Source organism: Mobula hypostoma, chromosome 14, assembly GCF_963921235.1.
Source record: "Mobula hypostoma chromosome 14, sMobHyp1.1, whole genome shotgun sequence".
Lineage (NCBI taxonomy): Eukaryota > Metazoa > Chordata > Chondrichthyes > Myliobatiformes > Myliobatidae > Mobula > Mobula hypostoma.
Window position 1 is genome coordinate 79,269,537 of NC_086110.1, and position 25,877 is coordinate 79,295,413.

General features: G+C 45.1%; 1 protein-coding gene across 1 annotated transcript in view; it reads left to right on the plus strand.

The window, feature by feature from the left end:
• The window catches only part of tango6 (transport and golgi organization 6 homolog (Drosophila)), a 165,303-nt gene that overhangs the window by 48,143 nt on the left and 91,283 nt on the right, over positions 1-25,877 (plus strand). Inside the window, exons 7-9 of the mRNA XM_063067293.1 lie at positions 7,740-7,822; positions 16,582-16,694; positions 21,103-21,279. Of these exons, the coding sequence (XP_062923363.1) occupies positions 7,740-7,822; positions 16,582-16,694; positions 21,103-21,279 (373 nt within the window). The remainder of the gene's footprint in view (positions 1-7,739; positions 7,823-16,581; positions 16,695-21,102; positions 21,280-25,877) is intronic.

Consider the following 25,877-nt stretch of genomic DNA (forward strand, 5'->3'; position numbering starts at 1 on the left):
GGAGGAAGACATGGAGGGATTGTATACGGAGTCTCTGTGGGCAGAAGTTAGAAACAGGAAGGGGTCAATAACTCTTCTGGTTGTTTTTTATAGACCACCCAATAGTAACAGGAACATCGAGAGGCAGATGGGCAGACAGATTCTGGTACGGTTGTGGTGATGGGGGATTTTAATTTCCCCAATATTAATTGGCATCCCCCTTGAGCAAGGGGTTTAGATGGGGTGGAGTTTGTTAGGTGTGTTCAGGAAGGTTTCTTGACACAGTATGTAGATAAGTCTCCAAGAGGAGAGGCTGTACTTGATCTGGTATTGGGAAATGAACCTGGTCAGGTGTCAGGTCTCTTAGTGGGAGTGCATTTTGGAGATAGTGATCACAATTCTATCTCCTTTACCATAGCATTGGAGAGGGATAGGAACAGACAAGTTAGGAAAGCGTTTAATTGGAGTAAGGGGAAATATAAAGCTATCAGGCAGGAACTTGGAAGCATAAATTGGGAACAGGTGTTCTCAGGGAAATGTCCAGCAGAAATGTGGCAAATGTTCAGGGCATATTTGCTGGGCATTTTTCTTAGGTACGTTCCAATGAGACAGGGAAAGGGTGGTAGGGTACAGGAACCGTGGTGTACAAAGGCAGTTGACAAGCTAATCAAGAAGAAAAGAAAAGCTTACAGAAGGTTCAAAAAACTAGGTAATGATAGAGATCTAGAAGATTATAAGGCTAGCAGGAAGGTGTTTAAGAATGAAATTAGGAGAGCCAGAAGGGGCCATGAGAAGGCCTTGGCGAGCAGGATTAAGGAAAGCCCCAAGGCATTCTACGAGAACGTGAAGAGCAAGAGGATAAGACGTGAGAGAATAGGACCAATCAAGTGTGACAGTGGAAAGGTGTGTATGGAACTGGAGGAGGTAGTGGGGGTACTTAATGAATACTTTGCATCAGTATTCACTATGGAAAGGGGTCTTGGTGATTGTAGGGATGACTCACAGTGGACGGAAAAGCTTGAGCATATAGACATTAAGAAAGAGGATGTGCTGGAGCTTTTGGAAAGCATCAAGTTGGATAAGTCATCGGGACCGGACGAGATGTACCACAAGCTACTGTGGGAGGTGAGGGAGGAGAATGCTGAGCTTCTGGCGATGATCTTTGCATCATCAATGAAGATGGGAGGGGTTCTGGAGGATTGGAGGGTTGCGGATGTTGTTCCTTTATTCAAGAAAGGGAGTAGAGATCGCCCAGGAAATTATAGACCAGTGAGTCTTACTTCTGTGGCTGGTAAGTTGTTGGAGAAGCTCCTGAGAGGCAGGATTTATGAACATTTGGAGAGGCATAATATGATTCGGAATAGTCAGCATGGCTTTGTCAAAGGCAGGCCGTGCCTTATGAGCCTGATTGAATTTCTTGAGGATGTGATTAAACACGTTGATGAAGGCAGACCAGTAGATGTAATGTATATGGATTTCAGCAAGGCATTTGGTAAGGTACCCCATGCAAGGCTTATTGAGAAAGTAAGGAGGCATGGGATCCAAGAGCACATTGCTTTGTGGATCCAGAACTGGCTTGCCCACAGAAGGCAAAGAGTGGTTATAGATGGGTCAAATTCTGCATGGAGATTGGTGATCAGTCATGTGCCTCAGGGACCCCTTCTCTTCATGATTTTTATAAATGACCTGGATGAGGAAGTGGAGGGATTTGTTAATAAATTTGCTGATGACACCATGTGGGTGTTGTGTATAGTGTGGAGGGCTGTCAGAGGTTACAGCCGGACATTGATAGGATGCAAAACTGGGCTGAGAAGTGGCAGACGGAGTTGAACCCAGATAAGTGTGAGGTGGTTCATTTTGGTAGGTCAAATATGATAGCAGAATATAGTATTAACGGTAAGACTCTTGGCAGTGTGGAAGATCAGAGGGATCTTGGGGTCTGAGTCTATAGGACATTCAAAGCTGCTGCACAGGTTGACTGTGTGGTTAAGAAGGTACACGGTGTATTGCCCTTGAAATTGAGTTCAAGAGCAGAGAGGTAATGTTACAGCTATATAGGACCCTGGTCAGACCCCACTTGAGTACTGTGCTCAGTTCTGATCACCTCACTACAGCAAGGATGTGGATGCTAAAGATAGAGGGCAGAGGAGATTTACAAGGATGTTGCCTGGATTGGGGAGCATACCTTATTGGAATCGTTGCATGAACTTGGCCTTTTCTCCTTGGAGTGACAGAGGATGAGAGGTGACCTGATAGAGGTGTATAAGATGATGAGGGGCTTTGATCGTGTTGTCATGTATCCCGTGACGGGAATAAAGAGCCAGCAGAAATAGAAAACACTTTTGGAGTCCAGAATTGCTATTAACTAATAATACTTATTAGTAACTACGCAATACAGTAATAATATAAATGTAGATAAATCAAACAGGTTAACAATGATTTTATATATGTAAGTAAGTAAATCAGTAAGTGTGGAAATATATGTGAAAAATCAAGCTTCTTTAAGTCTAGGGGTAAAAAGATACAGTCTTATAATGATGAGTAAAGTTCAGTTCAGTTCGTGGTTTTGAGTTGAGTAGCAAGTAGTGTTGGAGAGAGAGAGAGGGAGAGATTTGAGTTTTCAAGTGAGCTGACGCCATCGATCTTCTCTTTGTCCTCCGAAATCCTTTAAAAGTCACTGACTGTGACCACAACAAAGGGGACCGGTTTTCCTCTGGTGGAGCTATCACCCAGGCAAGGGTGGACACATGGACAACTTCCCACCAGTCAACCCCTTTCCTTTTCACTGCAAGAGCCACTGATTGATCTGCCTGATCGATCCTCCAAAAACCCATTTTTTCTGCGGGCACAGCAAAGCTCATTCAGTGTCCAAAACATGCGGCTGAGGTCTATATCATCTTACCTCCTATTTATCTCACCGTACTGGATACCAGCTGTCATTCAAATAACTCCTCCTTCCTCTCTCTGTGTAAGAAATGCAAGCAGGCAAATGTCCTTGGAGAAAGTATAAACAACCTGTGAGCAGTCTTCATCTCTCTGTCTTTTAAAAACAAGTTGTTGGTGTTAAATAACTCTCTCTTTTCGAAAGCACAGTTAATAGGGGTAAACGAGCACAGTTCATGGGGTAATTCAGGACCCCGTCACAGTGTGGATAGTCAGAGGCTTTTTCCCAGGGCTGAAATAGCTAACACAAGAGGGCACAGTTTTAAGGTGCTTGGAAGCAGGTACAGAGGAGATGTCAGGGGTAAGTTTTTTACGCAGAGCGGTGAGTGCATGGAATGGGCTGCCAACGACTGTGGTGGAGGCAGATACGATAGGATCTTTTAAGAGACTCCTGGATAGGTACACAGAGCTTAGAAAAATAGAGGGCTATGTGTAACCCTAGGTAATTTCTAAAGTAAGTACATGTTCGGCACAGCATTGTGGGCCAACGGGCCTGTACTGTGCTGTAAGTTTTCTGTGTTTCTACATTTAAGATATAGATACGGGCATATCTACAGGACCAAGTTATGACTTCCTTTTCATAGGATACCTCAAACAATCTTTCTTGGGCTTCTTGTTCATTTCTGTTCAGCTCATTCAGATCAGGTTTTCAGGTGGAGTCTTTCGTGTTCATGTTGCTCCCTGATCCCATAGAAAACTCGGGTTTCTTCACTTTCGCTACCAGGTGGTCTGACTTGAGGAATACAGGAGCTGTAGGAGAATTCTTGACAGAAATAAAGAAGATGGCTAAGGTAAAGGAGATTTAGAGCAAAAGGATAGTGAGGGAGGGAATAGATACCCCTCAGGATCAATGTGGCTGTCGATGTGTGGAGTCCCAGGATACAGGCAAAATTTTAAAATTTCTCATCTGTATTTACAGTGAGGAAGATCATGGAAGCTAAGGAATTAAGGAAGATGAATAATGATTGATTGGAGCCGTATCAAAATTTAAAATAAAGTTGCAGAAGTATAGGCAGAGAAAGCGACTGTTGAAGTACCAGAACACTAGAGGGTGGCTGATCTTAAACCTTTATTTAAGATAAGCCAGGGATCTATAGACTGACGAGCCTAATATGTGGTGGGAAAAACTGGAAGAAATTCTGAAGGACAAGATTAGGGGCAGTAAGAATGACGTTTTTGCATTGGAGAACAGGTCTCACGAATTCTTTGAAGCAATGACAAAGGATATTGATGAGGTATGCTAGCAGTAAGGCTTTTGAAAGGGCTCTACATGGTAGGCCAGTTTGGTATATTAGATCACATGGGGAACCAGGCTGAGCTGGGCAATTTGATGCAAATTTACTGTGTTGAAATGTAGTAAAGGTTTTATTTTTAGAGATGGGAGCTAGAACCAGTGTCTGTTGCAGGGATTGGTGTTGGGGCCAGTGTCAGCTGTAGGAATGCATGCTTGGGCTAGTGTCAGCTGTATAAATGGCACTGGGGCCAGTGTCAGCTGTAGGAATGGGCACTGGGGCCAGTGTCAGCTGTAGGGGTGGGCACTGGGGCCAGTGTCAGCTGAAGGAATGGGCGCTGGGGCCAGTGTCAGGTGTGGGAATGGGCGCTGGGGCCAGTGTCACCTGTGGGAATGGGCACTGGGGCCAGTGTCAGGTGTCAGAATGGGCGCTGGGGCCGGTGTCCGCTGTGAGAATGGGCGCTGGGGCCAGTGTCAGCTGAAGGAATGGGCACTGGGGCCAGTGTCAGGTGTGGGAATGGGCGCTGGGGCCCGTGTCAGGTGTGGGAATGGGCGCTGGGGCCCGTGTCAGGTGTTGGAATGGGCGCTGGGGCCGTGTAAGGTGTCGGAATGGGCTCTGGGGCCCGTGTCAGGTGTCGGAATGGGCGCTGGGGCCCGTGTCCGCTGCAAGAATGGGCACTGGGGCCAGTGTCTGCGGTTGGGGTGGGCACTGTGGCCAGTGTCTGCTGTTGGGATGGGGTCTGGGGCCACTATTAGCTGCAGGGATGGGTGTTGGGGCCAGTGTTCACTGCAGGGTTGGGCACCAGGGCCAGTGTTAGCTGCAGTGTCTGCGGCAGGGGTGGGCACCGGGGCGAGTGTCAGCTGCAGAGATGGGCACCGGGGCCAGTGTCTGTGTCAGGGGTGGGCAGCAGGACCAGTGTCTGCTGCAGGGATCAGTGTTGGGACCAGTGACTACTGTAGTGATGAGCACTGGGGCCAGTGTCTACTGTAGTGATGGGTGTTGGGGCCAGTGTCACTGGCCCCAACGCCCATCACTGCAGCAGACACTGGCCTCAACACCCATCACTACAGTAGACACTGGCCCCAGTGCTCATCACTACAGTAGACACTGGCTCCAACACTGCTGTAGTGATGGGTGTTGGAGCCAGTGTCAGCAGCAGGAATGGGCCAGGACCAGTGACTGCTGCAGGGGTGGGTGTTGGGGCCTTTGTTGTTTGTCAGGGATGGGCTCAGGGGGCGGGGTGGGCAGTGTTTGTCAGGGATGGGCTCTGGGACAGTGAAGGTTGTTATCTACGATTACAGTGGGACCTAGCTGAACTGGGGAAGTTGGCTAGGGTGTTGTGTTAGCCATTTCAGCCCTGGGAAAAAGCTTCAAACTATCCACACGATCAATGCCTCTCATCATCTTATACACCTCTGCCTGAGTTGTTGTACATACATCTGGTGTCACCTCCAACTTCATTTGAAATTGTCTCTTCGCCCTTGAAATAGCCCTCCGCAAATCATCAAAGTTGCTGGTGAACGCAGCAGGCCAGGCAGCATCAGGACTGACGAAGGGTCTCGGCCTGAAACGTCGACTGTAGAGTCTTCCTAGAGATGCTGCCTGGCCTGCTGAGTTCACCAGCAACTTTGATGTGTGTTGCTTGAACTTCCAGCATCTGCAGAATTCCTGTTGCCTCCGCAAATCATACCTGGTTTTCCGGTTCAAACCTGGGTCGCCAGACTTGAATGCCTCAGATCTAGCCTTCAGCAGGATGACGTACCTCCTGGTTCATCCACGGCCTTTGGTTTGGGAATGTACAGTAAGTCTTTGTGGGCACACACTCATCCACACAGGTTTTAATGAAGTCGGTAACAACTGCAGCATACTCATCCAGATTCCAAGATGAATTCCTGAATACAGTCCAGTCCACCGATTCAAAGTAGTCCTGTAGGCGCTCCTGTGCTTCCCTTGTCCAAACCTTCTTGGTCCTCACTACTGGTGCTGCTTTCTGCAGTCTCTGCCTATACTCGGGGAGTAGAAGTACAGCCGAATGATCAGACTTACCAAAGTGAGTGTGTGGAATGGCATAGCAGGCATTCTTGATGGTGGTGTAGCAATGGTCCAGTGTGTTGTTTCCTCTAGCATTGCAATGGATTTGTTGATGGTAATTGCTTAGTGATTTTTTCAGATTGGCCTGGTTAAAATCCCCCAAAAGGATGGTGAAGGCGTTAGGGTGTGCTGTTTCATGCTTGTTGATCCTATTGCTCAGATTATCTGAAGCCTAATTAACATTGGCCTGAGGTGGAACGTATACTGCTACCAAAATGACCCCGGAGATCTCCCGTGGTAGGTAAAATGGACGGCACTTACTGCTAGATATTCCAGGTCTGGTAAGCATAACTGGGACAGCACTGATATATTTGTGCACCAAGAAGAGTTGATCACGAGGCATACTCCTCCACCTCTGCTTTTGAGAGATCTATCCTGACAGTGTATAGTAAACCCATCGATCTGAATTGCTGTATCCAGTACCAAAGGGATTAACCAGGATTCCGTAAAACAAAGAAAACAGCAGTCCTAATGTCCCTCTGATTCAGTACCCTAGCTCTGAGATCATCAGACTTGTTCACCAGAGACTGCACGTTTGCCAGCAAGATAGTCTGTATTGGGAGTTTAAAACCCCCATTTCCTTAAACGCACTTGTAACCCCGCCCTGCAGCGATAGTTCATTTAAACGCATTAAGACATCTTTGTTGATTGTACTGACCTTGGAAGCAGTTGTGCTTTTTAGCTGTATCAGGTTGAAACAAGAATATTTAATCGTATCCATTGAGAGTTCTGCTGCTACATGAGTTCCTCCTAAGTGCCCCAGAAGACTCTAAAATATTATAAACCTCAGAATTAAATGCCTCTCATTATCTTGGGATAAACACAAGCCAGATCTGATCAATCCTGTCTGGGTTGCCGGAGTGAGGGCGTCTAGTGATTAAAGACCTGAAACACCCGATGACCTCGGGTTGCATTACTGATGTTGTATCCCAGTACACACCCGGATGTTGGACCAGGGTAATGAAAGGCATCGGCCAGATTAAAATGGTTCAACAATTCAAAATACCTCACTACACTAAACTCCACAACCTTATCTCTCCCAGCCCCACATCTATATCTACCAGCCCTACCCTCAAACCTAATCCTAAAACCAAGGGACCACACACCCCTAGGCTCACCCCAGTTAACCCTGGGCACACCCCCACAAACCCGATGACTTGTGTAAGGAGGAGCAAGATCCAATGAAGGCAAGTGTTGGACCTGGTTAATGAAGACGTGGTCCAGATCAAAGAGGCAGGGTTGCGTGACACTGAACCTCAATTGAAAAGAACAAGAAGCACAAGAGGAATGGTTCTCCCACTGCCCGCATACTCTCCTAACTATCTATGCCTGTCCCCCTAACTATCAAGTCTATCACCATCACTCTACCCTTCCTGCTGAGCCTCGGAGCCTGCCACAGGGAGACGATGATGACTGCATGGATTATTCAACATCATTCCAGTTCTGTTGGGCATGTAGGACTCTGCAGTTGAGCACAATGCTTCTTTATTCCAGGAATGGCGTATGAGTCAATGCCGGTGGAAGAGGTGAAGGTGGATGAACAGGAGCTGACCAGGTGTATAGAGGATGTGTACAAGGTAAGACTAGCAAGTCTAATTTATTTCAGATCAGACTGCGTCTCCTCTGGGCCAATTCCTGGGGTGTGAGAGCTTTTCTTAGCCAGGGTGGTCACTTGGGAGAAAGCCGTGTTGGATCTGTGATGGAATGGCAGACCAGATTTGATGACCCATTTCTGTGCCCATGTCTGTGAGTGCATGGTTTCAGGGGCCTGGTATCTCACCCCACTAGTCCTCCTGTCCTCCCAGCTGCTGCTGACGTTGAACACAATGTGTAATAACCCAGATCTTATTTAGGAGCTTAACGTAAAGGAACCCTTAGGAGGCAGTGATCATAATATAATTGAATTCATGCTGCAATTTGAGAAGAAAAATCATAAGTCACATGTATCAGTATCGGAATGGAATAAAGGGAATTCCAGAGGCATGAGAGAGGAGCTTGCCCAGGTGGATTGGAGGAGGATATTGATGACGGGAATTCCAGAGGCATGAGAGAGGAGCTTGCCCAGGTGGATTGGAGGAGGATATTGATGACGGGAATTCCAGAGGCATGAGAGAGGAGCTTGCCCAGGTGAATTGGAGGAGGATATTGATGACGGGAATTCCAGAGGCATGAGAGAGGAGCTTGCCCAGGTGGATTGGAGGTGAATATTGATGACGGGAATTCCAGAGGCATGAGAGAGGAGCTTGCCCAGGTGGATTGGAGGAGGATATTGATGACGGGAATTCCAGAGGCATGAGAGAGGAGCTTGCCCAGGTGGATTGGAGGAGGATATTGATGACGGGAATTCCAGAGGCATGAGAGAGGAGCTTGCCCAGGTGGATTGGAGGAGGATATTGATGACGGGAATTCCAGAGGCATGAGAGAGGAGCTTGCCCAGGTGGATTGGAGGTGAATATTGATGACGGGAATTCCAGAGGCATGAGAGAGGAGCTTGCCCAGGTGGATTGGAGGAGGATATTGATGACGGGAATTCCAGAGGCATGAGAGAGGAGCTTGCCCAGGTGGATTGGAGGAGGATATTGATGACGGGAATTCCAGAGGCATGAGAGAGGAGCTTGCCCAGGTGGATTGGAGGTGAATATTGATGACGGGAATTCCAGAGGCATGAGAGAGGAGCTTGCCCAGGTGGATTGGAGGAGGATATTGATGACGGGAATTCCAGAGGCATGAGAGAGGAGCTTGCCCAGGTGGAATGGAGGAGGATATTGGAGGGGATGACAGTAGAGCAGAGACGACTGATGTTTCTGAGAATAGTTCACAAGACGCAGGATACGTATGACCCACAGAAGTAGTTCTAAAATGGTAAGGGTTGGCAACCGTGGCTGACAAGGGAAGTTAAAGACTGTGTAAAAGCCAAAGAGAGGACATATATGGTAGCAAAACTGAGTGGGAAGTTGGATTTGGAAGCTTTTAAAATCCAGCAAAAGGCAACTAAAAAAGCTGTAAGAAGGGAAAAAGATGAAATATGAGGGCAAACTAGCTAATAATATAAACCAGGATACAAAAAGTGAGAGTTGATATTAGACCACTGGAAAGTGATGTTGAGATAGTAACGGGGGACAAAGAAATGGCAGATGAACTTAATGAGTACTTTGCATCGGTTTTCACTGTGGAAGACACTAGTAGTGTGCCAAGTTCCGTGAGTGTCAGGGAGCAGGAGTAAGTGCCAGTGCTATTACAAAAGGAAAAGTGATAGGTAAACTGAAAGGTCTTAACGTAGATAAGTCACCTGGACCAGATGGACTACTTCCCAGAGTCCTCAAGAGTGGTTACTGAAGAGATAATGGATGCATTGGACATGATCTTTCGAGAATCACTTGATTCTTGCATGGTCCCAGAGGATTGGAAGATTGCGAATGTCACTCCACTCTTTAAGAAGGGAGGAAGGCAAAAGAAAGGAAATTATAGACCAATTAGCCTAACCTCAGTGGTTGGGAAAGTGTTGGAGTCTATTAAGTGTAGCCTCCTGGTAAGCCTCAGGCTTGCTCAGCTTGCTTCTGTCTGGGGGAGCAGCCTTCGCCCTGCCAAACTCTGTAATCGAGTTTGTGTGGATGCTGTGTGATGTACCCCATCACGCCAAGTAACAGACAGTACCCCATATGCGATTAAATGATTACACTTTATAGATCTTACTGGAACTATGTGATTAACAGAGCTACAATATAAAAGGAAAGTAAAAGGCACCAAACTTATCAAAGTTCAATCATAGAAACCATAGAAACTACAGCACAGAAACAAGCCTTTTGGCCCTTCTTGGCTGTACCGAACCATTTTCTGCCTAGTCCCACTGACCTGCACACGGACCATATCCCTCCGTACACCTCCCATCCATGTATCTGTTCAATTTATTCTTAAATGTTAAAAAAGAACCCACATTTACCACCTCATCTGGCAGCTCATTCCACACTCCCACCACTCTCTGTGTGAAGAAGCCCCCCCTAATGTTCCCTTTAAACTTCTCCCCCCTCACCCTTAACCCATGTCCTCTGGTTTTTTTCTCCCCTTGCCTCAGTGGAAAAAGCCTGCTTGCATTCACTCTATCTATACCCATCATAATTTTATATACCTCTATCAAATCTCCCCTCATTCTTCTACGCTCCAGGGAATAAAGTCCTAACCTATTCAACCTTTCTCTGTAACTGAATTTCTCAAGTCCCGGCAACATCCTTGTAAACCTTCTCTGCACTCTTTCAACCTCATTTATATCCTTCCTGTAATTTGGTGACCAAAACTGCACACAATACTCCAGATTCGGCCTCACCAATGCCTTATACAACTTCATCATAACATTCCAGCTCTTATACTCAATACTTCGATTAATAAAGGCCAATGTACCAAAAGCTCTCTTTACGACCCTATCTACCTGTGACGACACTTTTAGGGAATTTTGTATCTGTATTCGGCCAGATTCGGCCTCACCAATGCCTTATACAACCTCATCATAACATTCCAGCTCTTATACTCAATATTTTGATTAATAAAGGCTAATGTACTAAAACTGCACACAATACTCCAGATTCGGCCTCACCAATGCCTTATACAACCTCATCATAACATTCCAGCTCATATACTCAATACTTTGATTAATAAAGGCCAATGTACCAAAACTGCACACAATACTCCAGACTGGGCCTCACCAATGACTGCACTTTGTGCACAACCGTTGGAGCTCAATTAACGGAATCTTCTTTCCACCATTCGATCCCCTCCGACCTCCTCGACCCGCTGCCTGGGACCAACCATGGTGGTCGACCAGATGCTCCACATGAGTCTGTCCTCATCTCCTCTCCTCGCCGAAGACCCTGGGCCTCGGATGCCTGCTTGGGGTCCGTTCCGCTGCCCAGCTTACAGCATCGTGTCTCCTTTCTCTGTCCCCATTGTGCCTTCTGCCCCAAAGCCTGCGAAAACAATAGCTTACAGACACACAAGAAAGAATATTGCCTATCCCAATTGGTTAGCAAATGAATACAATTCTCTTTATCAGTAATTATAACCCAAACAAGCTGCTAGAGAGAAAACCACTGTCTCAGCAGTTAACATCACAGAGAAGCCATTTTATTTTTAACATAACAAAGGAGCCATTTTATTAGCCTTAGCAGTAACATAAAAGGAGAAATCCCTTACAATAAGGATGAGTTTTCAGAGTACTTGGAGACTAATGATAAAATATGTCAAAGTCAGCATGATTTCTGTAAAGGGAAATCTTGCCTGACAAATCTGTTAGAGTTCTTCGATGAAGTAACAAGCAAGGTAGATGTCATTTGTTCGGATTTTCAGAAGACATTTGATAAGGTGCCACACACGAGGCTACTTAACAAGATAAAATTCCATGACATTACAGGAGAGATACTGGCATGGATAGAGGAATGACTGACAGGCAAGAGGCGGCAAGTGGGAACAAAGGGGATCTTTTCTGGTTGGCTGCCAGTGACTAGTGTTGTTTGTCAGGGTCAGTATTGGGACCGCTGCTTTTCACATTGTCAGTGATTTACGTAATGGAATTGATGGCTTTGTGGCACAGTTTGTGGATGATACGAAGATAGGTGGAGGGGTAGGTAGTGCTGAGGAAGCAATATGATTGCAGCAGGACTTGAACAAATTGGAAGAATGGGCAAAAAAATGGTAGATGGAATACAGTATTGGGAAATGTATGATATTGCTTTTTGGTGAAAGGAACAACAGTGCAGACTATTGTCTACTGTAAATCGGGAGAAAGTTCAAACATCAGAAGTGCAGAGGGACTTATGAGTCCTTGAGCAAGACTCCCAGAAGGTTAATTTACAGGTTGAGTCTGTGGTAAAGAAGGCAATTGCAATGTTGGCATTTATTTCAAGGGGATAGAATATAAAAGCAAGGAGACAATGCCGAGCCTTTATAAGAAACTAGTCAGGCCACACTTGGAGTATTGTCAACAGTTTTGGCCCCCATATCTCCAAAAGGATGTGTTGTCGTTTGCGAGAGTCCAGAGGAGGTTCACGAGGAGGTGACCAGGCATATAGATGAAGGTAGAGCAGTGGATGTGATCTATATGGATTTTAGTAAGGCATTTGACAAGGTTCCACACGGTAGACTTATTCAGAAAGTCAGAAGGCATGGGATCCAGGGAAGTTTGGCCAGGTGGATTCAGAATTGGCTTGCCTGCAGAAGGCAGAGGGTCATGGTGGAGGGAGTACATTCAGATTGGAGGATTGTGACTAGTGGTGTCCCACAAGGATCTGTTCTGGGACCTCTAATTTTCATGTTTTTTATTAACGACCTGGATGTGAGGGTAGTAGGGTGGGTTGGCAAGTTTGCAGATGACACAAAAGTTGGTGGTGTTGTGGATAGCGTAGAGGATTGTCAAAGATTGCAGAGAGACATTGATAGGATGCACGAGTGGGCTGAGAAGTGGGAGATGGAGTTCAACCCGGAGAAGTGTGAGGTGGAACACTTTGGAAGGACAAACTCCAAGGCAGAGTACAAAGTAAATGGCAGGATACTTGGTAGTGTGGAGGAGCAGAGGGATCTGGCGGTACATGTCCACAGATCCCTGAAAGTTGCCTCACAGGTAGATAGGGTAGTTAAGAAAGCTTATGGGGTGTTAGCTTTCATAAGTCGAGGGATAGAGTTTAAGAGTCACGATGTAATGATGCAGCTCTATAAAAATCTGGTTAGGCCACACTTGGAGTACTGTATCCAGTTCTGGTCACCTCACTATAGGAAGGATGTGGAAGCATTGGAAAGGGTATAGAGGAGATTTACCAGGATGCTGCCTGGTTTAGAAAGTATGTATTATGATCAGAGATTAAGGAAGCTAGGGCTTTACTCTTTGGAGAGAAGGAAAATGAGAGGAGACATGATAGAGGTGTACAAGATAATAAGAGGAATAAATAGAGTGGATAGCCAGCACCTCTTCCCCAAGGCATCACTGCTCAATACAAGAGGACATGGCTTTAAGGGGTGGGAAGTTCAAGGGGGATATTAGAGGAAGGTTTTTTACTCAGAGAGTGGTTGGTGCATGGAATGCACTGCCTGAGTCAGTGGCGGAGGCAGATACACTAGTGAAGTTTAAGAGACTACTAGACAGGTATATGGAGGAATTTAAGGTGGGGGGTTATATGGGAGGCAGGGTTTGAGGGTCGGCACAACATTGTGGGCCGAAGGGCCTGTACTATGGTATACTATTCGATGTCTATGTCTATGATTCCAGAAGTGAAGGATTTAATATGTGAGGATCATTTGTCAGCTTTGGCCTGTATTCACTGGAATTTAGAAGAATGCAGGGGATCTCATTGAAACCTACCGAATATTGAGAGGACGAGTTAGAATGGACGTGAGGAGGATGTTTTCTATGGGGGGTGTATCCAGAACTAGAGGGCATGGCCTTAAAATTGAGGGGCAAACTTAGAACAGAAGTAAGGAGGAATATTTTTAGCCGGAGAGAAGTGAATCTGAGGAATACTCTGCCACTGACTGTGGGTATATTTAAAGCCAAAATTGATAGTTTCTTGATTGATCAGGGCATGAAAAGTTATGGCGAGAAGGCTGATGTATGGGGTTGAGTGGGATCAGCGATCAGCTATGGTGGAATGGCAGAGCAGACTCGATGAGCTGAATAGCCTAAATCTGCTTCTATGTTTAATGGTCTTATGACCCTTTGGCCCATCTTGTCCATACTGATGCTGCCACCCTGTGCTTGGCCCACATCCCTCAGGACCTTTCCCATCCATGTACCACTCGAGGTAATTTCTACCCATCTCTACCACTTCCTCTGGCAGTGTCTTCCACATACCCACTATCCTCTGTGTGGCATAGAACACTAGAGCACAGAAACAGGCCATTCAGCCCTTCTAGTCTTTGCCAAACTGTTATTTTGCCTGGTCACATTGACCTGCACCGGGTTCATAGCTCTACCTACCCCTCCCATCCACGTGCCTATCCAAATTTCTCTTAAATATTGAAATCAAACTTGCATCAACCACTTCCTCTGGCAGCTTGTTCCACACTCTCACCACCCTCTGAGTGAAGTCATTCCCCCTAAATCTTTCCTTTCTCAACCTAAGCCCAAGTCCTGCCTTGGGACTTCCCTACCCTGGGAAAGAGACTGATCATTCACCCATTTCTTTGTCCCCCATTACTACCTCACCAGAACCATTTTCCAGTGGTCCAATCTCAACTCTCACCTCCGTTTTACTCTTTATATAACTGAAAGTTTTTAGTATCCTGCTTTATATTATTGGCTAGTTTGCCCTCATATTTCATCTTTTCCCTTCTTATGCCTTTCGTTGGATTTCAAAAGCTCCCTGATAATCCAACTTTCCACTCACTTTTGCTACCTGATATGCCCTTTCCTTGGTTTTTATGCAGTCCTTAACTTCCCTTATCAGCTATGATTGCCTACCCTGCCATTTGAGAACATAATCTCCTGTGGGACATATCTATACTGTACCTTGTGAACTATTCCCAGAAACATCACTCACATTTGCTCTGCTGTCATTCCCTCCAATCAAACCTGAGCAAGCTCCTCTTTCATGCCTCTGTAGTTCCCTTTATTCTACTGTGATACTAATATAGATGTCTTGTGCTTCTCCCTCTCAAATTACAGCATGAATTCAATCCTACTCTGATCACTGCCTCCTAAGGGTCCCTTTACCTTAAGCTCCCTGATAAAATCTGGATTATTAGACAACAGTCAATCTAAGATGGCCTTTCCCGGAGTAGGCTCAAGCTACAAGCTGCTCTAAAAAGCCATCTTGTAGGCATTCAACAATTTTCCTGTCTTGCGATCCAACACCAACCTGATTTTCCCAATCCTCTTGCATATTGAAGACCCCCATTACAATTGTGACATTGCCCTTATTACATGCCTTTCCAGCTCCCTGTGCAGTCTGAACCCAACATGGGTACTATTTGGAGGGCTATATATGACTCACATGATTTTTTTTTACCTTTGCAGTTTCTTAACTCCACCCACAAAGATTCAACATTCCCTGACCTTATTTATGCCTCTTCTTTCTGAAGATGTAATTCTATCTCTTACCAACAGAGCCACATCGCCTGCCTGCCTGCCTGTCCCTTCGAAATAAAGTATATCCTTTGATATTAGGCTCCCAACCATGACTCAGTGATGCCTGCAATGTCATACCAACTAATCTCTAATTGCACCACAATTTCATCCACCTTATTCCGAATGCTACGTGCATTTAAATACAGCTCCTTCAGTCCTGCATTCTTCGCCTTTTTGAATTTTGTCTCTGTGGTACAATTTAACTCTTTGCATTTGTACCCAATCATTGGCTTGTCCTTCCTTACATATATATTATGTCATCTACTTGTAATCCTGCTGACTCATCCTCAGCTCTATCATGCTGGTTCCCCTCCCCCTGCCATATTAGTTTAAACCACTCCCAACAGCTTTAGTAAAGCTGACAACCAGGGTATTGGTACCCCTCAGATTCAAGTGCAACCCATCCCTTTTGTGCAGGTCCCACCTGCCCTACAAGAGGTCCCAATGTTCCAGAAATCTGAATGCCTGCTACCTGCTCCAGTTCTTCAGCCATGCATTTATCTGCCAGCTCATTCTATCCCTATCCTTACTTGTCGAGTGGCACAGGAGGCAATCCCGAGATTACTATCCTTGAGTTCCTGTTTCCTAACTCCCTGTATTCTGTTTTCAGGGCCTCCTCACTTTTTCTACCTATGTCTGTGTCTGTGCTGTATGGATCAGTGTTGTTTGCATTGCTTTACATGAAGGAAACCGCTTTTGTTTAGCATGACCGATTGCAGGCAAAATGTTTTAAATTTGTATGTCTTGGGTGATTGAGTTTGTGGTTTACTGTTCTTCATTCACATGAAAGTCATTACTATCAGATGGTATCATTCGGATATTTAATCTTACAGGCTTGAGGACTGCCTTACTTTCCAAATGTTGGTAATTCAGTGATTGAGGGAATAATACAATTATTTCAGAAATTTACACAAATTGTCAGTTGTCAAAGAGAAATAGTGAAGTTTATTTGTGTGTTGCTCCAGATCTCCAGCATCTGCAGTCTCTCTTTGGTCCCTGAAAGGTGTCTGCCTCGGTCCTGATACAATATTGCTTTTCCTTGCACAGGTGATGGCTGACCTGGAGAGTTTTTCTAGTGTCTGATTAGCCTCAGTGTACACCAGTTCACCACAGTGTGTTATAGTATGTGATCTGGGTGTCAAATAGTGGATAGTCTGGGATTATATACGTGTGCAAACTGGATTTAAATTCCATACTAATTCGAGTTGTTGCCTTGCTTTTCTCTCTTAGGTGTGTGTCGTTGGAAATGATCCTCTCCCCCAGTTGATGGAGTCTCTACAGACAGTGATTCCTGCAGTCTTTAACCTTTACTGCTTCACCAAGCAAGGAGTGTCTCATTTACGGTTTGTTATGCCCTCTGGTTTTACTTTTTCACTTTGTTTATTAAAAAGGCTAGATTTTGATGTAGTTACCAGCACCAGGGATGGGCAGAGTGACAGCTGTGGAAGGAGAGGACAGCAAGGAAGGTTTGTGAAGGCTTTGGAGAGGATGCCAAAGAGGTTTACCAGGATACTGCCTGGATTGGAGGGTACGTGCTATAACAAGAGGATGGGTAATGACAAAGGCTGAGGGGAGACCTGATAGAGGGTTGACAGGCACAGATGTGGTAGACAGCTGAGATGAAATGTATAATACGAGAGGGCATGCACTTAAGGTGAGGGGGGTAAGTTCAGAGGAGGTGTGTAGGGCGAAATTTTTCTCACACAGGTGGTAGGTGCCTGAAATGTGCTGCTGTGGTGGTGGTGGAGGCAAATACAGTTGAGGTACTCGAGTTTCTTAGACAGGTGCATGAATGTGCAGGAAAAGGAGCTGTATAGAGATTGTTTAGGCAGAAGGGATCAGTTTAATTAGGCATGTGATTATGTCTCATTATTTTGGTGGAAGATTGTGGTTTGGAAGACCTGCTTCTGTGCTCTGTGAGTAAGAGGTTCAGAGAGGATGCACTGAAGAATGTTTTCCACCCAGAGGGCGTTTGCTGTTTGGAAAGCACTGCAAGAAGGAATGGTGGAGGCAGAGCTTCCTGCAACATTTAGGGAGCATCTGGGTAAGGTCCTGATCACCAGGCATTGAAAACTACAGCCCAGATGAAGTTATGGAGTTGTATGGTGCAGAAACAGGCCCTTCAGCACAGCCTGTCCGTGCTGACCAAGATGCCTGTCTGAGCTAATTCCATATGTATTGTCCCAGTGTATTCTAAATGTCCCCATACCTTCCTCTGGCAGATGGTTCCACACACTCACCTCCCTCTATGTGGCAAAAAACTTCCCCTCGGGTCCCCTTTAAATCTTTCCTCTTTCCCTCTTCCCTTAAACCTCTGATTGACCTCTACTTTTTGACATTCCTACCTTGGGGAGAAGTACTGTGACTCAGGCAGGATATGCACAGTGATATCTATCTATCTATCTATCTATCGTGTTATTGAACAGTGAGACCTGGAAGTGACAATAGAGTTATACAGAGTGTTGAGGAAGGTGTACGGTATGTTTGCCGCCTTCAGCTATGGCATTGAGTGCAGGAGTAGGGTGGTCATGTTACGGTTGTGGTAAAGTGACATCAACTGCACTCTCAGTATCACATTCAGGTTTGTTATCACTGACATAAGTCATGAAATTTGTTACTGTGTAAGACAAAAAAATTGCAATAAGTTAAATTTTTTTTAAATCAATAGTGCTAAAGAGGAAAAGCAAGGCAGTGCTCTTGGGTTTGTGAACTATACAGAAATCTGATAGCTGAAGGGAAGAAACTTCCTAAAACATTGGGTGTAGATCTTTAGGCTCCGTGCCACCTCCCAGGGTGGCACGATAGCATGGTGATTAACATAATACCTTAAAGGCTCAAATCGCACAGGAGTTTGTACATTCTACCTGTGGCTGTGTGGGTTTCCCACAGTCCAGAGAAAGGTGTGGATCAATACGGGTTAGTAAGTTGTGGGTGTGCTGTGTTAGATTGATGCAATGACACATTTCCAGTACACAAGTATAAAGGAGAACAAAACAATAGTTACTCTGGATCAGATGCAGCACAAAAAGAAGCACAGTAAGATGAAGAACACAAGTACACAACAAATATAAATACATAGGATAGGTTGTATACAACCTATCTATCAACCTTACTACTTGGGGAAAGTAACTGTTTTTGTATACATGGATTGATTGTATATCCATGTTATAAACTGTAGCGTTTTAGAAACAAACCAGCAGCAAGATATTTCACACTGAATCAGGTTTTAATGTTAAAACCACTATCTTTATTAGTATCTACTTATAATATAGTAACTCAACCAAGATAAACAGAAGTTAACAGTGTTACGTGTATATATGTGTGTAAATATAACTCCCAAACTATTGGGCTTGGGGGAACAAGGCATAGAGTCTTGAGATGGTAAAGTAGGAAAGTTCAGTAATCCACGAAATAAATGATGGGAGAGAGATATTTGTAATCGACGTTGTAATGGAGAGAGAAGGTAAGTACGAAGTATTCTACAAGTTCCACATCAGGTAAACAAAGTAATACGTCCAAGATCTTGTCCGTAGAATCCGTCCACATACGAATTATCACCAAAAGTGACCTGTCACAGGAATATTGCCTTCCAGTGGTTACCACACAACATACCCAGGCAAGAGCTACACAAGTGGTCCCACAAGATATCCCAAAATCCACTCCTATGGATTATACGAAGTGACAGTCACACATTCGTTGTGCACTGCATGCCAATGATCAACCCACCCTTGTGGGCATAGGAGAGTTCCAAGCCTCAGCTGCGACAAATTGAAGCTACCAGCTTTCCTGTTCTCTCTTACTCTCTGTGTTTAAGTCCACAGTCAGCCGTGCCAGCCTGTGACTGACGTCATAGTCCCGCCTCACTCAGGTGCTCTTAAAGAAATAGTCTTAGTAAACGAAACCTGTAGGTTTGTAACATCTATAAAGTGATGCTAGGCACAGGAGTGTCTACATAGGTAACTGACAGGAAGCTCCCTACACAACTCCCTTGTCCATTCGTCCCCCCCATCCCTCCCCACTGATCTCCCTCCTGGCACTTATCCGTGTAAGCGGAACAAGTGCTACACATGCCCTTACACTTCCTCCCTTACCACCATTCAGGGCCCCAAACAGTCCTTCCAGGTGAGGCAACACTTCACCTGTGAGTCGACTGGGGTGATATACTGCGTCCGGTGCTCCCGATGTGGCCTTTTATATATTGGCGAGACCCAACGCAGACTGGGAGACCGCTTTGCTGAACATCTACGCTCTGTCCGCCAGAGAAAGCAGGATCTCCCAGTGGCCACACATTTTAATTCCACATCCCATTCCCATTCTGACATGTCTATCCACGGCCTCCTCTACTGTAAAGATGAAGCCACACTCAGGTTGGAGGAACAACACCTTATATTCCTTCTGGGTAGCCTCCAACCTGATGGCATGAACATTGACTTCTCTAACTTCCGCTAGGCCCCACCTCCCCCTCGTACCCCATCTGTTACTTATTTTTATGCACACATTCTTTCTCTCACTCTCCTTTTTCTCCCTCTGTCCCTCTGAATATACCCCTTGCCCATCCTCTGGGTCCCCCCCCCCCTTGTCTTTCTTCCCGGACCTCCTGTCCCATGATCCTCTCGTATCCCTTTTGCCTATCACCTGTCCAGCTCTTGGCTCCATCCCTCCCCCTCCTGTCTTCTCCTATCATTTTGCATCTCCCCCTCCCCCTCCAACTTTCAAATCCCTTACTCACTCTTCCTTCAGTTAGTCCTGACGAAGGGTCTCGGCCTGAAACGTCGACTGCACCTCTTCCTACAGATGCTGCTTGGCTTGTTGCGTTCACCAGCAACTTTGATGTGTGTTGAGTGATAAAGTAGTGGTGGTTCGGGGTGTGGAGGGGCGTGTCAGTGGGTGGAGGTGTTGATCAACCTTACTACTTGGGGAAAGTAACTGTTCTTGAGTCTGGTGGTCCTGGCATGGATATGAAGTAGCCTCCTCCCTGATGGGAGTGGGACAAATATCCATCAGCAAAGTTGTTAAGATATTTCATGATGTTACTAGCCCTTTTTTAGCACCTTTCTGTATATATGTCCTTGGTGGCGTGTAGGCTGGTGATGTGTTGGGTAGTTTTGACTACATTGTAGAACCTTCCTGTCTGCCACAGTGCAGTCTCTGTCACTGTATGTTTTGATGTACATGTGACAAATAAAGCTATTCTTATTTAATCTCATCTGTAGTTCTGTTGCCAGGTAGTGTACAAGAAATATTTAAGATGGAAGAGGTGGAAAAAAGATTCACAAGGATGTTGAAGATTCACTGGATTGGAGTTATTGGAAATGTTTTCCCTGGAGGAGAGGCTAAGTTTGCATAGAGATATAGAAGGGCTCTCAGGAGGGTAGGTAACACCTCTCATAGTGCAATTAGAGTGAGTGATCGGAGTCTGTATCTCATGGTAGGGTGTGCCTAAAACCATAGGCTGTATATTTAAGGGGAAAGGTTTGAGGTTTAAAGGGATATGTGAGGGTAAATTTTTCACATAGAATAGCTGGTATCCAGAGCGAGGTGGTGGAGGCAGGAACAGTAACAACATTTAAGAGATACCTGAATGAACAGGGCACAGAGGGATGTGGCATTAATGCAGGCAGGTAGGATTAAACCTTTATTTAATTCTGGTCACAGGTCACTAGCCCTGAACTGGCTGTCACTCAGGTTATTGTTGTGTTGGGTCAGTAATTGTTTTTGGTCTTTGCTAACACCTTTTCAACCTTTTACCAGCTCTACTTGCCAGGAAATTCTTCAGTGGTTCTTCGGGAAATCAGAGACGCAGGTAGCTCTGCTGGTGTTGAAGCAGCTTGCTGGCCTGTCGCCATCGATTCCAGTCCTGCAGCCACTATACCAGTTCTCAGCAGGCAGTGAGGGGGGTGTGAAACTTGTTACAAAGGCAACAGTAAGGTGAGACTTGTGCAGCAGTATCTCTCCAAAGATAATACATCCCTCCTTCAAACCAGCCTCTTTGTCCAAAGTTCATTCAACTTTCTTGAATGACTCACTCTCAGACTTTGTTTAATAAGTGCTCTGTGCAACACCTGGGGGTATTTCACATTGTCGGTAGACAAAGTGTTGAGACATGAGAGACTGTGGATTCTCAAGTTCAAATTTGCTGTCTTCTGACTGTACATGTGTACTAATAAAACAATGTTCCACCAGGCCACGGTGCACCCACCATACGTATATCACACACAGCACATAAAACAGAGTATTACCATAAATAAGTTAATAATATATAATATAATTATACATGCATTATAAATAATATATAATTTTAAATGCATGTAGTGCGCAGCAGAGGTAAATATTAAACAGCATTAAACAAGTGATGAAACCTCAGTGGTGGCAGGATATTCATTTGTCTCACCCTGAAGAAAGAAGCTGTCCCCTAGTCTGGCAGTCTTAGTTCTGATGTTCCTGTACCTCCTTGACAGTAATGGGTCAGAGAGATTCTGGGATGGGTGGTAGGGATCCTCAACAATGCTCTGGGCTCTTCTGCAATTCTGTAAATGTGACAAAAATAGGGGGTGGGAAGGGGGGAGATCTGTAATCTGAAGCAATGGAAAACTGCTGGAGGAACTTGAGTCCTGATGGTGGCTCAAACCAAATCATTGACCAAATGCCTACCTCCACAGATGCTGCCTGAGATGCTGAGTTCCTCCATCAGTTTGATATTGATGCAATGTCCAAATAAGGACATTTTTACCCTGGCAATGCAATGCCCGACAAGGACATCTTTACCATGGTTGTAAAATGCCGACAAGGACATCTTCTAGATGAACTGGGCAATGGGATAAACATGCACGAAACAGCACATCCTGATCCCTTCACCATCATTTTGGGGGATGTTAACTAGGCCATCCTGAAAAAGTCACAAAATAATTACCATCTACAAATCACTTATAGTATCAGAGGAAACAACACACTGGGCCACTGTTACACCACCATCAGGAATGCCTACCGTGCTATTCCATGCCCTCACTTCGGGAAGTTTGATCACCTGGCTGTACTTCCACTCCTTGAGTATAGGCAGCGACTGAAGACTGCGGCACCAGCAGTGAGGACCAAGGAGGTATGGACAAGGGAAGTACAGGAGCGCTTGCATGACGGCTTTGAATCAGTGGACTGGACTGATGTCAGGGATTCATCTTTGAATCTGGATGAGTATGCTGCAGTTGTTACCGACTTCATTAAAACCTGCGTGGATGAGTGTGTGCCTACGAAAACTTGCTGTACATTCCCAAACCAAACGATGTGGATGAACCAGGAGGTATGGCATCTGCTGAGGGCTAGACCTGTGGCATTTAAGTCTGGTGGTCCGGGTCTATATGAGAAAAGCAGATATGTCTTGTGGAGGGCTATTTCAAGAGCCAAGAGACAGTTCTGAGCGAGATTGGAGGTGATGTCGGATGCACGTCAACTCCAGCAGGGTTTGCAAAACATTACCTCCTACAAAGTAAAACCCGATAGCATGAATGGCAGCAATGATTCACTACCAGTTGAGCTCAACACCTTCTATGCCCGCTTTGAAAAAGAGAACATGACTACAGCTGTGAGGATCCCTGCTGCACCCAGTGGCCCTGTGATCTCTGTCTCAAAAGCCGATGTTAGGCTGTCTTTAAGGAAGGTGAATCATCGCAAGGTGGAAGTTCCCGATGGAGTACCTGATAAGACTCCAAAAACTTGTACCAACCAACTGGTGGGGGTATTCAAGGACATTTTCAAGCTCTCACTGCTACGGTTGGAAGTTCCCACCTGTTTCAAAAAGGCAACAATTATATCAGTGCTTAAGAAGAGTAGTGTGATTTGCCTTAATGATTATCACCCAGTAGCACTCACATCTACAGTGATGAGATGTTGGTCATGGCTAGAATGAACTGCTGCCTCAGCAAGGACCTGGACCCACAGCAATTTGCTGATCGCCACAATAGGTCTACAGCAGACACAATCTCAATGGCTCTTCACACAGCCTTAGATCACTGGACAATACAAACACCTATGTCAGGATGCTGTTCAGTGACCATAGCTCAGTATTCAACACCATCATTCCTACGGTCCTGGTCAATAAGCTACAGAACCTAGGTCTCTTGCCTCCCTCTGCAATGGATCCTGGACTTCCTAACCGGAAAACCACAATGTGTGTGAATTGGTGATAATATCTCCTCCTCACTGATGAGCAACACTGGCACATCTCAGATGTGTCTGCTTAGGCCAGTGCTCTACTCCCTCTATACTTATGGCTGTATGGCTAGGTATAGCTCAAATATCATCTATAAATTTGCCGATGACACAGGAGCGAGATATACCAGCTAGTTGAGTGGTGTCGCAGCAACAAACTTGCAGTCAGTGTCAGTGGGTATTCTTCGGTATTCACTAAGGAGGAAGATATTGAATTCTGTAAGGTAAGGAAAACAGGTAGGGAAGTTATGGAAACTATGATGATTAAAGAAGAGGAAGTACTGGCACTTTTAAGGAATATAAAAGTGGATAAATCTCCGGGTCCTAACAGGATATTCCCAAGGACCTTGAGGGATGTTAGTGTGGAAATAGCAGGGGCTCTGACAGAAATATTTCAAATGTCATTAGAAACGGGGATGATGCCGGAGGATTGGCGTATTGCTCATGTTGTTCCATTGTTTAAAAAGGGTTCTAAGAGTAAATCTAGCAATTATCGGCCTGTGAGTTTGACGTCAGTGGTGGGTAAATTGATGGAAAGTATTCTTAGAGATGGTATATATAATATCTGGATAGACAGGGTCTGATTAGGAACAGTCAACATGGATTTGTGCATGGAAGCTCATGTTTGACAAATATTATTGAATTTTTTGAAGAGGTTACTAGGAAAGTTGAGGGTAAAGCAGTGGATGTTGTCTATACGGACTTCAATAAGGCCTTTGACAAGGTTCCACATGGAAGGTTAGTTAGGAAGGTTCAATCATTAGGTATTAATATTGAAGTAGTAAAATAGATTCAGCAGTGGCTGGATGGGAGACGCCAGAGAGTGGCTAACTGTGTGTCAGATTGGAGGATGGTGTCTAGTGGTGTGCCTCAGGGATCTGTACGGGGTCCAATGTTGTTTGTCATATGTTCGTATTCTGCATGTAGGTCGGTGACCAATAGTTTTCTTCAGGGATCTGTTCTAGGACCCCTCCTCTTTGTGATTTTTATAAATGACCTGGATGAAGAAGTAGAAGGGTGGGTTAGTAAGTTTGCTGATGACACAAAGGTTGGAGATGTTGTGTATAGTCTGGGGTCAGAGATTTCAGCAGGACATTGATAGGATGCAGAACTGGGCTGAGAAGTGGCAGATGGAGTTCAACCCAGATAAGTGTGAAGTGGTTCATTTTGGTAGGTCAAATTTGAAGACAGAATATAATATCAATGGTAAGACTTTTAGCAGTGTGGAGGATCTAAGAGATCTTGGGGCCTATGTCGATAGGACACTCAAAGCTGCTGCGCAAATTGACAGTTTTGTTAAAAAGACGTATGGTGTGTTGGTATTCATCAATCGTGGGATTGAGTTCAAGAGCCGTGAGGTAATGTTACAGCTATATAAGACATTAGTGAGACCTCACTTGGAGTACTGTGTTCAGTTCTGGTCACCTCACTACAGGAAGGATATGGATACTATAGAGAGAGTGCAGAGAAGATTTACAAGGATGTTGTCTGGATTGGAGGGCATATCTTATGAGAATAGGTTGAATGAATTTGGCCTTTTCTCCTTGGAGCACGGAGGATGAGAGGTGACCTGATAGAGGTGTATTAGCTGATGAGAGGCATTGATCGTGTGGATAACCAGAGGCTTTTTCCCAGGGCTGAAATGGCTAACACAAGGAGGCATAGTTTTAAGGTGCTTAGAAATAGGTACCGAGGGGATATCAGGGGTAAGTATTTCACAGAGAGTGGTGGGTGCATGGAATACATTGCCAGTGACGGTGGTGGAAGCTGATACAATAGGGTCTTTTAAGAGCCTCTTAGATAGGTACATGGGGCTTTAAAAAGTAGAGGGCAATGCTCTAGGGAAATTCTAGACAGTTTCTAGAGTAGCTCACATGGTTGGCGCTACTCTGGGGGCCAAAGGGCCTGTAATGTGCTGTAGGTTTCTATGTTCTGTGTTCTAAGGACCCCCATCACACAGGGCATGCCTTCTTCTCATTGTTACTGTATAGAAGGAGGTACAGAAGCCTGAAGGCACACACTCAGCAATTCAGGAACAGCTTTTTCCCCTTTGGCATGCGATTCCTAAATGGACATTGAACCCGTGAACGTCCCTCACTTTTTAAAAATGTATTATTTCTGTTTTTGCACTATTTTTAATCTATTTAATATACATATATACTGTAATTGGTTTACATATCTATTTTATTTATTTTCTTTCTATATTATCATGTATTGTATTGTCCTGCTGCTGCTAAGTTAACAAATTTCACAGGACGTGGCGGTGATAATAAACCTGATTCTGGTTCTTTACCATGGTCGTGCACTGACAAGGACATCTTTAC